The sequence below is a fragment of the Labrus mixtus genome, chromosome 8 (genome assembly GCF_963584025.1).
Source record: "Labrus mixtus chromosome 8, fLabMix1.1, whole genome shotgun sequence".
In the NCBI taxonomy this organism is placed as follows: domain Eukaryota; kingdom Metazoa; phylum Chordata; class Actinopteri; order Labriformes; family Labridae; genus Labrus; species Labrus mixtus.
In genome coordinates, this window is record NC_083619.1 from 21,999,012 (window position 1) to 22,016,369 (window position 17,358).

General features: G+C 39.7%; 1 protein-coding gene across 3 annotated transcripts; it reads right to left on the reverse strand.

The window, feature by feature from the left end:
- Positions 1–395: 395 nt before the first annotated feature.
- Positions 396–16,963, reverse strand: cc2d1b (coiled-coil and C2 domain containing 1B). Of its 3 annotated transcripts, none has more exons than XM_061045156.1 (26): positions 16,886–16,963; positions 16,482–16,608; positions 16,262–16,400; positions 13,356–13,459; positions 12,662–12,781; positions 12,345–12,488; positions 11,344–11,644; positions 10,059–10,177; positions 9,299–9,377; positions 8,852–8,935; positions 8,123–8,268; positions 7,880–7,952; positions 7,521–7,663; positions 7,311–7,440; positions 6,426–6,598; positions 6,111–6,236; positions 5,727–5,785; positions 5,375–5,491; positions 4,843–4,916; positions 4,571–4,629; positions 4,412–4,463; positions 3,105–3,204; positions 2,125–2,215; positions 1,833–1,955; positions 1,678–1,727; positions 396–1,181 (listed from the first exon to the last, which is right to left on the reverse strand). In XM_061045156.1, exons 2-25 carry the CDS (start codon positions 16,542–16,544, stop codon positions 1,716–1,718), a joined length of 2,631 nt encoding a protein of 876 aa, XP_060901139.1. In that variant the 5' UTR covers positions 16,545–16,608; positions 16,886–16,963; the 3' UTR covers positions 396–1,181; positions 1,678–1,715. The 3 variants fall into 3 exon arrangements, with proteins under 3 accessions (XP_060901139.1, XP_060901138.1, XP_060901140.1); XM_061045155.1 differs by having other exon boundaries at positions 12,345–12,491; XM_061045157.1 differs by lacking the exon at positions 8,852–8,935 and having other exon boundaries at positions 12,345–12,491.
- Positions 16,964–17,358: the final 395 nt, after the last annotated feature.

The following is a 17,358-nucleotide window of genomic DNA, read 5'->3' on the forward strand; positions in this document are numbered from 1 at the left end:
TTGACTTAATGCTAAGCTAACTGTGTCTTGAACTCTGGCTTCATATTGAACAAACAGACCCGAGAGAGGTACAAATCTTCTCATGTGACACAATAACAAAACAAAGAAGTTTATTCCCCTAAAGTTGAAGTTATCTCTAATGCATTCAGCTGATATTTGAACCTAAGATTCCTTTTTAACCACCTCATGGTCTGAGTAATTAGAGACATTTGCCTTGAGATAAATCTCCATAAAGCTCTTTAGACTGAAACTCTTTGATTTGTGCTACGGAGTGTAAACAAGATAAATATACAATCTAATCTAAAGCCACAGATAAGTGCAATAAAGGGACCACAGTTAGTGACTTTTTAAATTAGAGAGAAAGGTGCCAAAAAAAAGGAAGGTGGTCTTGTGTGTATTATATTATTAAACCTTTAACTGTATCATTATTTCTTGGCTTACTCCTGTAAAACATGTGTGAGGGTGCTGCTACCTGCGTTCTAAACATCAGATGAAATGTGAGAAATCACGTCCTGAACCTGCCCGTGTCCCGTCACCATATTAAGCCCCCGTGTCGTGGTTACTAGTTCAGCAGCAAAAGGCAATTTCAAATATGCAGGATGATACAGCAACAGTGATTACTTTGGTATTAGTGCATAGGTGCAGTTCTAGATACCAGAGCTGAGTAATATGAGGAATATGTACACGTGCTTTGATATATATTTTATATGAACTTGAGTTATGTCTGGCAGCAGGATCTGGTCAGCTCGACACTGAGCCCCTTTAGCTTCAGCACAGGACACACTGCTTTCTGTCCTCCAGGAGAGATGCAGGAGGAGACTTTCAGGACCACTAGCAACGTTTTTTTGCCTCATGAGCTTATATCTTCACTCACATAAAATAATCTTTCCTATGATTTAGCAGTCTTAGTTTTTGTTGGTCATTCTGGTGTCACTGCTAAGCTCCTGAAGATCCAGACACCAGCTGACCTACCGTGAACCGGCTCCATGTCTCCCCCTGGTGGACTGCAGTGTGTGAAGGGGAGCTCTCATGTCTTGCAAATGTGCAAAAGTTCTAGCAAGTCGAAAAACCCGTGTAGGTGTGTGTCCAGTCTGAACGACAGGTTGTCCTCACCACATCACAAACTCTGTCCTCGTTCTCCTCGTTCTTCAAATCTTCAAATTTGATTGAATGACTTAAATCTGGAAATTAAAACAAAAGTAACTCCATGTGAAAATACAACACCACAAATCAAACCAATCTGCAAATGAAACAACAGCTTCTAGGGTGAACATTTCAAAACTGCAATGATTGAAACATTAACTTCGACTGTAAACAATGAGTCATAAGTGCATAAATATCTTGGACAGAGAGAAAAGATCAAATACTGTATGGAGGTCTGATCAAAGCCCCTAAATAAGACTCAAATCTTAGCAAATTATAGTAAAAAGGATTTGTATTGAAATATTTAAAACGTTGACCAAGTCGCTCAGACATCACTGAATAAAAGTCCTGTGAATAGTTTTAGTGACAGTAAAGTCATATCAGCAGAAATGACTGAATGACTGAAATCCACACAAACTAAACTTTCCTTAACATGAGCTTTAATGAGCTTCATTCTTATGACAAATGAAATTAATAAAAAATATAAGATTTGTCAATTAAACCACAACACAGAAAATAAGAGAAGAAAATTACCTTTATCTTGAGTATCATCATTCTTTCTGAAGCAGCATCTAAACAAGAACCTTGGAGATAACAAGAATCCTCATCAGAGGTCGAACATGAACACTGCTTTGTCTCTGGATATATTTATAAAAAAAAAAGGCTGCACTCGGTACATTTCATGTTACCTGTGACTGGTCGATGACCAGCCAGCGCTCAGTGCTCGTCTGCATGTCCTGCCCGCTCAAAGGCTCCCGCAGGCGGACCTTGACTTCCACACGACCTCCTGTCGGCTTACGGCCGTCAATCACCTGACAGGGCAGACACAAGGATCTCAGTTACTGATATCTACAGGTGAACAAGTCCCCAGAGAACACCTTACTGCTAAATGGTATCTGTCACAGCTGAAGAGCTCATTCAATATAACAAAAAGAGATTTATTTCTCTTCTTGAGTTTATTTGATCTGAAATGAAACTCACCTCTACGATCTCCCTGATTTCACTCTGTGACTCCAGTTTTTCCAGCTTCACGAGCGCCGTCCCGATCGGCTTGTCGCTCCGCAAGAAGCCGCTGCAAGAAAACACACACTCTAGTTGGTACAGTAAAGATAAGAGGGTAGATTTACAAGTAAAATGGGTTCTTTTCTACACATTATGTTTGGATGAAGAATGGATGACAAATGTGGAAAGACATGGAAAGTCATCTTAATCATTATTTAAGACAAAGCTCGAGGGCCATAATCTTAGATTGGATGATTTGTTTAGGATTAAGAAAACTTGTAAGCCTTTATGTTTTATGCCTGTATTGATAGAACAGTAGAGAGAGAGAGAGAGAGAGAGAGAGAGACGGGAAATATTGGGAGGAGAGAGTGTGGGAAGACGCAGCGAATGTTGAGGGTCGGACCAAAACCTTGGAGGACGTGAGGGTTACAGCCTCGGCACATGGAGCGCACTATCAGACAGATTTAAGATATAGTCATTGTTTTTAATTCAAATGAATGCAACTGATGAAAACTTTACAATCATATTTAAGTAGTAGTTTATTTTCAGTCCCTGGTAAGGTTCCGAGATCCGAGTTAGAAAGTCTAAAGAACGCTGCAAAGTTAAAGTGCAGCACAATATGTCATTTTTTACTCATTTGTCTTACAAATTTATTTTTTTTTAAATAGAATTTAAGCTCATTTTGAGCATGGTACAACTGCAATTTTCATCTATGAATTCACTTTTCTTTTTCTTGATTCATTGCAGTCGAAGATGAAAACCGTCACATCAAAGATTCTCAACTTCTAAGATTTGTGCCATAAATTCAACGACAAAAACAACAAAAATAAAAAACCCACTACATATGCTGCTTGTTTCCAAATCGCTGCTGTGGTAGATTCCACAAATGAACCTTCAGCTCGTAGATTCGCTGCAGCAGCAGCAGTTGAGTGAGGATGCAGCAGCTGCCTGTGACTCACCCTTTATGCAGCAGCTCCAGTTTGAGACCTTTCGACGTCACCACCCTCCTGAAGCCGCGGTGGTTACGGTTGATTGACAGGGTGAAGCTTTGGTTGTATTCTGGGTGAAAGAGATCATGGATAATAAGAATGAGAGAAGCTGCATTCTGAGACCGGACATAAAGAGTTTATAAGACACATACATCATTGATATTTGATTATTCTTCAGCATTTTTCTTCAAGTCAACTTCATTATTAACCTTTAATGGGATTTATTTTGAAAGTTTTAAGAGTTTTAAGCTGCTGATGAAAACAGACTGAAATGTACTACAACAGCAAACAAACCATCAGTTAGATGACAGAGTTTTTCTCAATGGTAAATTCTGATGTCTGAAACAGCTGCCGTGTGGTAGGTGTCAGACGAGGTCATCACCAGCACGCTGTGAAAACAGCCTTTGTTTACCACAAAAAAGATCATCAATGAGTGATACCACTGAAGACCGCAGGATGAGATTTTCTTTTTTTGGACTACATAACTTACTCACGTACATGAAGGATCAGCAAAGAAATAAGAACTACTGCTCTGAAAACTGACACATCCTGAAAGTTTCCCACGGTTTTATTGTTATAGTTATATTTAAGAGGACAAACTAATCTGTTGACATTTTTTGATCATCGATACCTTATGATTTGCAGATTCTGTGCAATATAAATGTTGTGTTTATTTGCATTGGTGTGTGCCGTTCTGTTCGGGTTTGGAGGTGTTTTTCGATAGTTTTTATTTATTGTTTCAAGTGGAAGCAGCTGAATGTTTGGCAGCACTTTGGGTCCCAGACAAATTTCCCCAAGGGGACGATAAAGTGTCTTGTATTGTATCGTATCTCACATACACTATCCTCCTAATTTTCAAAGGCATTTACATTCTCCTTTGAAATGATGTATTTTTAATCCTCACTTTAAAAGTACTTGTTATTACAAAGAATTAAAAATGCTTTGTTGGATCAGATTCTAAATATATTGTTGCTTTCATTATTTGAATTATTTGGAAATTCATAAAAACAGTATGGTTCTAATTTAATAAATGACATTAAATACAAAAGAGTAAAAAAAAAGTGAAACATAATACCTGAAGATATTTTAAATATGATGGTAGATAACTTCTGTACTCGCTTAAAAACATTACATAAGTCCAGGAAAACACTTTTTTTTTTTAAAGCAGTGTATAAATGTAATAAAGTGAAGAAACTAAAAGATCTTCTGGTCCACAAACACCAACGATAATTATACAAAAGCATTACACACACATAAATCCACTGTTCAAGTCTCACCTGGAGAGTTTGTGTTCTTGATGACAGAAGTTTTGTTTCTTTGCGGCTGCTCCTGAAAAAACCCCCAAAAAAGACCAGCCCATTAAGATATAAAGTCACTTGAACGAAAACATCTCAGGAGTCTGAGGAGGATGTTAAACAGAAGCTTCAGTTTGTTACCGTGCTGGGGTAGGGGAAGTCAAACTTCACGTAGGCATCAAGGTCGTTGGTTTGGATCCCTGAAGGAGAAAGGAGCATCAACACGTTGAATTAGACTCGTTTGTTTTTAAAGCTTCGACATGATAACGTTTTTGTAAAACTTATTCACGAGGTCTAAACAGCTTAAACATCAACGTAAAGCTAACACACATTAGGACATGTATTTTGCTCACAACCTTCAGACTTATTTGACAGCATGTATAACGACTGTTACTGAATATTTTATTTGTTACCATTGGGAGCTGGAAGGTTCATCCCTTTGATGATAACAACGACCATGTCAGTGCTGCTCAGCTCTGGGAATATCCTACAGAAGACGGGTGGACAGGATTAGAATATGAGTGACTTGTTGCTTTAACGTTTACTTAACGTCAATTAATGATAACTTCAATATATCCAGATATGAAGTCTTTCTGGTTTTCTTTTACAACACTATAGGATATAATCACCACTACTTTTATATTCTAATATTAAATTTACATTCACACCTCAGCTTCAGCCTCAACCAAAAATACTTATGTTCTTTTTCATTCTTGTAGAATTTGAAGCAGATCTGTATTATTGTTTAGAAGAAGGAAGACCTCTTGACTGAGCCCGCTTTAAGTTGTGTAAGTGAACCTAATGAAGTAGCCATTGAGTATTTAATAAAGCACAATTTTCATGATCTCCAAGGCTGTGTTTGTTTTACACGTTTAGAACTGACAAACGAGACAACAAAAGAAGGCTTCAGTTAACTGTAAACATTAAAGTATGACTTGTGTTCACCTGACGGTGTGAAACGATCTCTCCTCAAAGTGATGTTTAGGAGGAGGAAGACCTCTCGACTGAGCCAGCTTCAGGACCTCCAGACTCCTCTTACAGCCCGCCGCCATCTTCTCAAACCTGGAGCACAAGCATCATATACGAGACACTTTGAAAAGCTGCGCTGCTTTATTACAACGTCGTGTAACAAAACAACACATGTACGGATTCTTGATAAAATAATGATTTGTCATTTGTAACATTTATAGACTGATGGGAGGAACAGTTTCATTTCATCCAACAGATAAACATGTTTACTGCAGACAGGACTCATTTTAGACATGGTGCATAAAGTGTTGTTTCACAGGAAGCTTACTTTGTTGTTTCTGCCACGTTCCCCAGGTGTGTGAACTGCTTTGAGTGGGTCATACATTTCTAAAAAGGAAGAAAGTCAGAAGAAACCTCAAACATCTCAAAAAGCATGTTCATGTTCACAGCTACAAAAAACAACTAAAACAGAGAAAGTTTTAGTTGTAAAGTTGACGGAGCGCCAACATGTTTGAAGACGTTTACCCGCTACAATGTAAATGTTGTACTTTAATGTGCAATACATTCAAATGCTTTAATTTAAAAATACTGTACCTTACAGTCAAGTTTCAGATTTAAGAGTCGTGTTGTTATAGATGCAAACGTGGTGCAATGCATGTCTTATAGTCATCGAGAAATTCTTCTTCTGCCCTCATTTTTAGGACAGTTTTACCTCGTACTGCTCCTTCAGGATGTTGACCAGCTGTGTGTAGACCTGCTCTGCTTTCTCCGAGATCTGCACGTCGCTGTGATGTACCAGGATGAAGTCTTCGTCTTCGTCAGCAGGGGGCGACGGCACCTATAGGCACAGAGAGAGAGTCACATAAAAGCTTTGGATTGCAAACAATTCCCCTCTTCATTCATGAGAAATAAAGAGAACACGTGTGTCCCCTTTTCATGAGATTGTAAAACAAAACAAGTTTAAACATGATCATGGAATTCATGAAAATAAATCTTGCAAAAGCGTGTAAGTGTCCCGTCTCCTCACCTTGCTGATGTCCACAGGTTTACCGCTGCGCGTCGCCTCGATCATGGGGTCGAAGCCTTTAGCGGTGCGGAGGAAGATCTTCGCCTGCTCCATCTCGTTCTTCTGCTTGGCCTGCAGAGCCGCCTTCATGTACTGCTTCTTCCTGCCCTCCAGGAACTCCAGCTGTTGAACCGCTGGAGGGGGAAGACGAGAAAGAAAATCCAAAGTTAACCGAGTGCACACAAGTGGAGTGAGCAGAGATGTGAATAGTTCTGTCACGCTACTTAGTTAACAAACACATTCCCGTGCTGCTGCCTGACAGATCTGGATGCTCACTGATGACTACAATTGAAGGGAATCCAACACTGCAGTCCTGAAACCTGTTTGATCAAAATCTTCTTGATTAAAACAAATTCATTCTTACAGCGTGTCTCGTTTCCAGACACACACAGGTCTTACTTGGCTTGTAATTTTTCCCGAACATGTGATGAAGTGAATGTCACTTCATGTTCAAAATGACAAATGTCGCCTTCAGATAAGAGCACAGACGTTCTAATGATTTATTAACACAAACTTTTATTGCTGAATTTGTCTCGACGAACTGAATTTCGAGAATGAACGTTCAAAGCGATCGTCTCCTCTGTTTCAGGAGGAATATTTGTGCGCTGTTCTATTTCAGAAACCGTGATCACACCATCCGTGAATCATTCTGCTAAAGCTCTCTAATATCCACGACCCCCCCTGAAGGCACCAGCATGTTTTGGTGCTCAGTCTAAATGTAGAGTTTTTGTGGGTCTGTAAACATGTGAGACAAATTGGATCACTTAAATATCTTTTCTCTTCACAGAATGGACATAACCTCCATAAGATGCTCTGCTGATCTAAGTGTTTTTTAAAAAGACTGACCTGTAAGTGAGAGTCCTTCTATGGTTGACGTTCTGTCAGGGGAAGGGGATGGGGTCCTTTTTTTTCCTTGACCTGCAGTTGGGATGTCTAATGTGGGCTTCTTTGGTGCCACTTGAGGAGCTGGCTTAGACTGCAATACACACAAAATATTGTGTCAACAAAAAAAAAAAAATGAATCAAGAACAACTTAATACTCCGGTGAAAGCTCACCTCCTCCTCCTTCTCCTCGTCGTCTTCCTCTTCGTTTGCTAATTCAGTAGCATCTGTTGAGGCTAGCTTATCTGCTGCCTGCAGAGCAGCGATGAATCCCTGCTCTGCTCCCGTCGCCTTCTGACCCGGGATCGGAGGAAACCCTGAAAGAAAAAAAAAAAGACAATATTAACTCAGACTTGTAAAAAAGTTCTCAAACATTAAGGTCTTTATTTTCTCTTTTGGTCAAGTATTAAAAACAGAAACTCGCTGACAGAACACACAAAGAATTAAGAATCACATTTTGAATACACCTTAACTTTTTACATTTAACGAAGGCACACTGTTGACTCATTAAAATAATCACAAAAGTGTCTCACCAGGGGGAACAGGCAGCTCCTCAAAGTTGACAGCTTTCCCTGCTTTGTGAGCTCGGATGGCGCTCTGGTATTGCTGAAGAAAAGTTCAATATGTTTAACACTGCAGAAATAAAACTGTTTTCATGGAGTAGAAAGAGAAAGATGTGTCGTGTTTTTTAATTATTTTTTTTTAGAAAAGTTGTAATATATGTTTTGTTGTGTAGAGGGGAAAACAGACATCAGGAGGCGAGTGTCTTCTTGTACCTTAGCGATGCGGTCGTGCATTCGAGCCTTGCGGTCGTCTCCGCTGGCTTTGGCCTCACTGGACGCCTCGGCGTACTTGGCTCGCCTCTGCTCCAGAGCCTCCAGCACGTCTTTGGGCGCTGCTGGAGCTGATGGGGGGGCAGAGGCTGAGGGAGAACATGTTTACTGTGTCAAAGACTTTCTCATTCTGTTTTTCTATTTCATGTCCAATAACAAAGATACAAAAACAGCTTTCTTCAGGGTGTGAAGAAGAAGGCTTGTGCCACTACGTGTGGGTTGTTACATAGCTCAATAATTCTTTCTTTTTACTTTTTCCAGAAGAGTGCCTTGGTTTTCTTCACCTTCTTAAATCAAGAAGAATTTGACAGAGGAATAGATAATAGATAAGGATGTTGTTTTTCTCCTTTTTAGGAAAAGCAGCTTCGTTATGTTTCACTTTTACGCTGCTACATCCTTAAAGGGACAGGAAGCCATTGTTATGAAACTAATGGTATGAGTTTCTCTATTTTCATTCGTCCCCATGTGTGCCTGCAACTTTATGATTCATCTACCTTTGCCCCCTATACTCCAATGAGGAATCCCTAAAGTTGATCTAATCTTTTCTTATCATTGATTATCAGACATTTAAACATTTTTAGGAAAACGTTGTTGTATTATTGACTCGTCAAAAAGAATGACAGATCATGGCAGAAATACAAGCGGCTTAACACACGTTGACAATATTAGTACCTGGAGCTGCTGTAACCGGTTTAGTGACTTCTATATCTGGCACGGAGGGAGGGCTTTTCACAGGGGTAGAACCCCCGCCTGTACCTACAACACCAAAACACACAATGAACGACAACATATTGAAGCCCAGACTGCAAGTTTCTGTCATAATACTGACTTAAGTACTAAAAGAATACAGGAAAATATGTCAGCTTTGCTTTCCAGAAGACCCTTTTTATAAGAATTAGATTAATAAAGACTTTTTTATTTCCCAATTTTCCAATTCCAACTATAAACCCCACTCGTAACTCCTGACATGATTCTATGTTGAAAGAGTGTCCAGATAACTTAGATCAATAAGATCTATCTCGATCAGTCTTATTCTGTCTTTTGTCTTTAAAGAGAAATAAAGAGTTTGTTTGCTGTCTTTGCTTACTAAAATAAAACCAGTTACCCCATCGTACTTACCGTCTTCAGGAGAAGGAGGAAGGCAACTTAGGTCGACAGCTTGTCCGCTCTCCAACGCCTCGATCACAGCATCAAACCTCTGCATAAAAAAAAAAAAAAACACAAAAAGCCCAAACATAATGACGGTCTTTGTCAGCTTCCACATTGTTGGCATGATTCAAATACTCCAGCTAGGAATACCGCAGTGAGAATATGTAGCAACCAGCTCGGACAAAAAGTCTGCAACAATACTGTAACGTCTCTGTTAGCATTTTAAATAATTTTTAAAAAATCCAAGAGAATATCATATCATATAAATCATATTTGGTTTACTATGACTGCAGAGGTCTAGTGATGAAAAAAGGCTTTGACAGATTAGAGAATTGTGAACAGTAACAAGAAATAAATAATCCAACAGAAAAGTCCTGCAGGTTAGGAAAACGCTGCTGCTGCTACATTTCTACAGCAGGAACTCGCTCTGCTTCACTCTGTGTTTTTATAATACAGTAATAGAAATGGTGATTTATCCTGATGATGTAAGAATTGTATCCGTCTTGTGTGTTTTAGTCAATACAAAGCATACAATGCATCTATCTAATAAAATGGAGACTATGCTTAAAAGATTATTTTGGTTTTGATTTAGTATTATCTCTCATTATTTACAGTAAATAAAAAGTGAATGCACCCAACAGAGAAAAGACGAACGTATGCAGAGCAGCGCAGCAGATACAAACAGACCCGGACTTAAACAAATCTTTTGAGTCGGGACATATTTACTCACTTTGCTGGTCCTGAAGTGAAGCTTAGCTTGCTCCACGTCTCCTTGCTTCTTGGCTCTCAGAGCGGCCATCTTGTACTCTTTCTGCCTCTCCAAAAGCATCCTCTTGGTTTCCTCATTTGCTGCAGATTCACGGGTCAGAAACACAGACCAGTGAATGGTCACATTCGTCACATGTTTAGACGCTAGAGGACGGCCACGTTGACTCTACAATCTAACACGTCTGTCACTGAACAAAAAAATGATTTGATTAATAACCAAATCATGTTCGGAAAGAAATATCAGGAAACATGGAATTACAACTTGATGTCTGATACAACGTGTTAGAATACATAATGGGAAAACGATTTTAAGACAGGTGTGTCGGCGCGCAATGTGTCTTTAAGGTAGGCTCCTGCACACTCTCTAATTTTCAGAACTAGACCTTCATCAGGTCACCGGTTCACCGGTTTGTACCTGAAACGTTGCCAATAAATGTTTGTGAAAGTGAAACAGTGAAAGGGAGTTCACCTTAACCCCAACCTTTTGCTGTTTCTAGAGCCAACATCAGACCACATGGTCTAAACATAAGAGGGCCTAAAACTAAATCAAACTTACCTTAGTTACAGTTGCATTTTAGGGCCATGTTTTGAAACCCACTGTTTTAGTTTTTGAAAATACAGACAGCTTGCTCCACACAACAGAGGAGCTGACAAGATTTTAGGTCAGATTTGGTTTTGCTCAGTACAGGAGTCCTAAACAGACAGGCATACATATACTTCATTTACTCCATTTTACCGAATAACAAGTCATTTTTGTTGTTTTCTCAAGATCTGATCTCGACGATTAATTGATCTCATATGCTGACATAACAAAGCTTGTTTTCTCACGATAATGGGATTATTTCCAGGTGATCGTAATATTGATGTCCCAAAGCGTAGTCTCCCCCCCCGTCACTACCTCTGACGGTGGATAAGAAGCGGAGAGATTCCCCCTCCATGTGTGTCACATTGCAGACGAGGAGTAACAGGGGGGTAAACTTCCTGCCTTCAACTGGCAATATGTAAGCAACATGTGTTTGTTTTGTACTTTTGGGACTTTGGGGATACGAGATAAAAAAAAAAAAAAAAGAGCAGATCTAGAGAAAACAACTGAAAATGACTCCTTTTCACAGGAAACGGAATAAAAATGTGTGAATGTCTTCTTAGGGCTTACAAGGTTCAGACATGTGATTAATGCTACACTGTTTATAATTCTATCACTTTTTCATAATCATTGAATCATTTTGTATATTCCAACTCTCACTGACCATCGGTGAGAGGTTGTCTTGCAGGTTCCTCTGTCGGCTCCTCTGGAGACGGGGCATTGCTCAGAGTAGGCAGCGTGCTGGAGGAGGACTTCTCCTCTTCACTGCCAGGAGTGACAACCTCCGACTTCTCCTGCTGATCTGACGGAGTGGACTCACGCCGGGAGGGCACAGGGGGAGGAAGTCGTTGGGGGACGGCAGGACGGGAGGGCTCAGTCGGGGCTCCAGTGGCAACAGGAGGAGGGATCTCTGCCTCGTTCACTCCTCTCCCCTTTTTCACAGCAGCTACCATTGACTGCAGAGTCTGCGGAGATAAAATCAACACCAGGCTGTCTGGAAATTTAAAGTGTTTAAAAAAGTAAAGTTCTAGAAGGCCTGTAGTCTTTTGTGTTCAAACGACACTCATGGATATAAAAGACCAAAGACCAAAACACTTGACAAAGAGATTCTACATAAAACACATAAGATTATCTGTTAAAGTATCAAAAAACACACTAATGTGTCTCGTTGAACATTATTCAAAATGGTCAGATGATATAGGCTCAAACTTTACTTTTTATTGAGCTGACATCTTCAAGCTTTTTACCAGGCTCCCTACTTGAAGCACCGTAGCCTAAGTACATGGGGCCCGACGTAACCGCTAGGCCATCTGCGCCTTCGACCTCCGCGGTTTTATTTAAATTCTTACAGAAAGTCAATACCATTTTCTACATACATGAACATTTGTACCACTTTCCTGTATCTAGGGTTCTTAAGCTGTTATTAAAGGCTTTATTCATGGTCAGTGAATCATTCATTAATACTTCAATCATAAAGGATTATTTTTAATCCATTTACAAGTTCAGCTTCTGAAATACGAAAAGTCCCCTTCACCGGTAAGACCGTTCGACCACTTTCTTCTAGGAAAAGGAATGCAGATAATCCATTAAAACCACTATAATACAATAATAAAACATAATCCATTCTAAGCCTGAGAATGTATCTTTTGCGTTACTTTCGCTCACCTTCAGGCCGCGATCGTATCTGCGGACTTTGGAGGTCTCCCCTGCGGCTTTGGCGTTTTCTGACGCAGTCTTGTACATGGTTAACCGCTCCTCCAGAGTGTACTGGAGGGTGCCGGGCGCTGCAGTCGGGACTTTTACTTCCTTCTGCTGCACCAAAAACAACAGGTAGGTACTGTCAGTAATAAGTTAATCATTCTGATTAAATACTGACAGACTGACCTCATGTTGACTTTTCTACCAGTCGTTAAGTTAACTATTACCTGGAGATTCTGGAGGTGTGTATGACAAAAGCCACTAGAGAGAGATATGTATTGTACCTGTGACTCTGGGGACTCTGCTGTTTCGGCTTGAGGAGACTCAGCAGTAGCAGAGGATGTGACCGCATCCTCAGTCTCGCAATCCCCGTCACCCTCACCCACCACTTCCTGCAGCTCTGCCTGATGGGGGTAAAAAAAAATAACAACAACTGCTCAACAGCCAGAGATGATTACTCAAAACACAAAGCTTTCTGTTTCTGTTGTTTTCTCTTGGGAGGTTTGGTAAAAGATGCAGTTGTCTAACAAAAACTAGTTTGATTTGAAGCACCTTCTATATGATCCAAGGTCACTTGGGATCACAGCTTGCAAATAATACAATGAATATAAACATTGTTTAAAGAATTACACAACAGAAGAGAAGTCTAAATGTAACACAAATATTCTTCTTTTACTTCTGTTGTTGCAGCACAAAGTAGCTCTGACCTCCCAGTTTGTGATTTCAAACAGTTAAGTGTTATACTCGCATGTCAGAAATGTGACACTTGGGACTTCAGGCTCACGATGAGTTTGTGAATTTAAAAAGACTTTTGAGGACATGGCTGAAAAAGCTCAATCGCAATGCGGCTTTCTTTTTTCGATGGCTGAACTGTTCATTTGTTGGCTAACTGCAGGTCTGTCAGGCCACTTGAAACGATCTGAAAAATGTTTGTTTTTTTTTCACATGAGAGCTGAGGTAAATATACAGAACACTAACCAATAGATCCTCATCATCCTCCAGGTTACCCTCATCTTCATCATCGTCCACGTCTCTCATACACTCATCAGCCATCCTGGCGATGTCTTCCATGGGCAGCGGACCTGCAACACAAACATGATGCCATGTGTCCAGCTTAGTTTGCATGTCAGATTCTCAACACATATCGTAGGTGAAGGTAGTAATAGCATAATCAATAGGTTCATGACTGCTTCAACTCAAGTGTCATAAAACTAGTATAACCGCTTTGAAGAACAATAAGCATGCAGACAAATGTCTTGGTCACGTTGCTGCAGGAGGTTTTTAACACAATAAGACATATCATACTACAGAACATGAAGCACAAGGACACATGTGGATACAATGAATGTGTCTGTGCAGGAGCTGAGCATAATAAAATGTCAATGTATCTCCCGAAGGACACTGACTGCCTGAGTGAAACATCATACTTTGTGTGCTGGAATAACAAAAGGAACATTTGAAGGAGCAGATAACTGCAGCAGTGTGATGACAGTAACCTCCCCACAGAAAAAAAGGTCTGCAAGAAAATGATTGGTGTAGAAAACCGTTTCTGATACTGGCTGATACAAATATATCTGTATGGGCTTACATGCTGGCTGACAAAAGAGCAGATCCTGGGCTGATGTGTTTAAAATGTGCGTGTAGTACGTGATGTGTCAGCTCCGCTCAGGGCAGCCATTTTGCTAGCAGGGCAGTGGCAAGAGCTAACACCATGTTCAGCAGCTACTTTCAAATCTGCAAAGTCAGTGTTTCATTGACGGATATTTGCACATATTATGCTTGGAGTTAGCTTTCACTTGTTTTGTTCTGTAATGGAGATCTAAAATTAATCATGACAAATGTTCTCCTGGCTTTAAAATACCAAAAACACTTGTCTGTAATTCTTGTTCAAGTTTCTTGTATGTGGTTTCTGATCATTTAAATAACAGATAACAAAACATTAAATTGATATCTCTGTCTTCATTTTTTTATATTTTGTTTTAAAAGGTAGGAAAGTATTATTAAAGATTTATTCATGGGTGGAACTTTGAATGCCTTTACTGTGGAGACAGGACAGAGGATAGAAATCAGAGAGAGAGAGAGTGATTCTATTCTGATTAGAGCTCTCAAGAACTGCCCTCAATGTTGTGCTTTGCCTCTGGTCACTTCCTGTCAGCAACTGTGTGTCCAATCAGACTCAAAGCTGATCGTTTGCTCTTACTGACATTGTTTCCCTTTTTTCTAGATCCTTGCTTGTGTTGTTCTTACTCTCTGATGTACGTCGCTTTGGATAAAAGCGTCTGCTAAGTGAATTGTAGAATTGTAGAGAGTGTGAAATGACATGATGCAAAGAAGGGCCACAAGTCGGATTCAAACCACGGCTGACCTGCTTAGAGGACTCTGTACATGGGGTATGCAAACTAACCACTAGGTCGGCAGCGCCCCAGGAAAGCATTATTAAAAACAAACCCGATGTTTCCCTACACACAGGTAAAGAATAAAGCTACGGGCTTAACAAACAGTTTTTTTGAAGACAAACTGTCAGATCAGTTCTCGGTATCAGCGGAGGCCAAAGGCATCGGGTTCAGCACCAGTAGAGATAAAGTTAGAATCAATCTGTGCATCCCTATAATATATAACAGCTGAGTACAGAAATGTTTCAAATCTCACTCAAATTTTTAAAACTGTTAAATGTCCCTCTGATACATTTCTTGATCACAACAAAAATAAAATTAAAACATATTAAGGGTAATTTGTGAAAAATGTTAATCTCACCCACCATTGTGAATTGTATTTGAAATCGAACTTGCCTTCTTTGAGTGCACGCAGATATGCTAATTGTTTTTTATCATTTTAATTGCTGTCTGTATGTTGTGAGTGTGACTGTGTAACTTTTGCTGCCTCTTGGCCAGGACTCCCTTGAAAAAGAGGTTTTTAATCTCAATGGGACTTTCCTGGTTAAATAAAGGTTAAATAAAAATAAAAAAAAGATACGTACATTGGCTGACCCTAATTTATAAGGCTCTTTTAGGCTTGATTCGTTTATATTTGTGTGCTTTATTGCGGAGAACAAGCAGTCGCTATGCCTTGCGTTCTTGTGCTACACTTGTATCTATCTGTTCCTCGGGTAAGGACTGAATCAGGAAAAAGAGCTTTCAGCTTTGCTGCCCCCTCGGCATGGAATACTCTACAGACTGAACTAAAACCCCCTGAACTTATTCCACTTGGAGCTTTCCGTTCTATCCTGAGGGACGGACAGCGTGAGACCATTGAACAGTGCCTGTGTTTTTAAAATCTTAAATTGTTGTTTTATTGTTGTGTCACAGCTCCCACACTTTCTTTTTGATTGAAAACACTACGTTGTTAATCTGTACTGTCACTTCATTGTAACTGTTCTTATGACATGTGCTGCTGACCTCTTGGCCAGGTCTCCCTTGTGAAAGAAATCCTGATCTCAATGGGTTCTTATCTGGTTAAATCGTTCTTATGATGGTTCTTGTGATGGTCAGGGTTATATATGTCTGTTGGGTATCGTGCACTTTGGGTTCTTTTCTGTTGAATTGTATTTAATTATTCTTAGTATTTTGCATTTGTTTGTTCTTGCTGTTGTTTATGTTCTTCTGTGTTTGCTTTAGTTTGTTCCTGTTTTTGCTATTTGTCAAAGCACTTTGTAAACCTGTGTTTTTAAAAGGTGCTGTATAAATAAAGTTATTATTATTATAAATAAAGGTTAATAATAATAATAATAATTTATGTCAAGAGGTAGATAAAGATGATAAATGTTAATATTTCACAATCAAATGTTTTTCTTAAATATAAATGTCAGACTCTAGAAGACAAAAGAAGTCCAGCTATAAGACCACATGCACTGACAGGCTGTACACTTCATGCTTCACTGCACTCACTCTTTCCCTTGTGCTTGGCTCTCCCTCCAGATGCAGCTTGATTTCCAGTGATAGCAGCGAGTTCAGCCTCCAGGTCTGGGTCGTCCAGATCCCCCTCCATGCCCATCATCATCTCCTCGGGGTCTACAAACAGACCCATCTGAAAACCAGGAAGTAAAACACATGTGACAGCTGCTTCTACCAGGGTGTTGATCAAACATAAACCTGTGTGAAGTGTTACCTGCTTCGCTGCAGCAGCTCCCTGGCCTCTGGGCTGCGGTGCTCTCTTCTTTTTACCAAACATGTTGTTGTTGTTGTTGTTGTTGTTGTTTTTGTTGCTTCTTGTTAACAAGCTCCTCGGGTAATCTCTAGTGATCCAAACTACAAACACATTAAGAAAACGTTTGTCCTGTTGTGTAATGTCATGTGTGTGGTCGCAGTAGTTGAAATCATGTGAGCGGTTGTCAGGTGGATCCCAAACAGACAGCTGAGGGGAATGATAGCCGAATGCTAGCTGGTAGCTAACTGTGTTTTTCTTAACTCTTAACTAAAAAGTTTGTTTATAAGTAATAAAACGAGTGTTGCTGTCACTGAGAGCGACTACAAGGGAGAGTCTTATCTAGCTTTGAAAGTGTGTGCCTTTACCTGCTCGGTCACCACTTCATCAGGTACTTTTCAGGGGAACAGTTTCATTTCTGCGGTTTGACATGGTAATGGATTTGTCAGAGTGCGCATGCGCGAAGCGAGGGAGCTTTCGAAGCGTGTTTATAGTTTATCCCCGAGTAATGTCTGCCAGGCCGCCCTGACTCCATTTTAATAAGTAAATACAAATATATTATTATAAGCCATTACTGCCAAATAGAATAAAGATATACAAAAGGAAGTATGAAATGCTTTATCATTCTCGTTAGGGATTTTACAAACGGTTTCAACGATCATTTTTGTCAATTGCATGGGAACAAGAGATAAATCTTTGCAATAACAATTTTAACGTATTCTAGTAATCTAGTCAGCATCGCAAATCAAAAATTAATGTCACTTAAATATTACATAGATGTTTAATTGTTTTAATGTTGTTTAATGTGTGTTTTCATAACTACTGGGGAAATGTAGGTTAG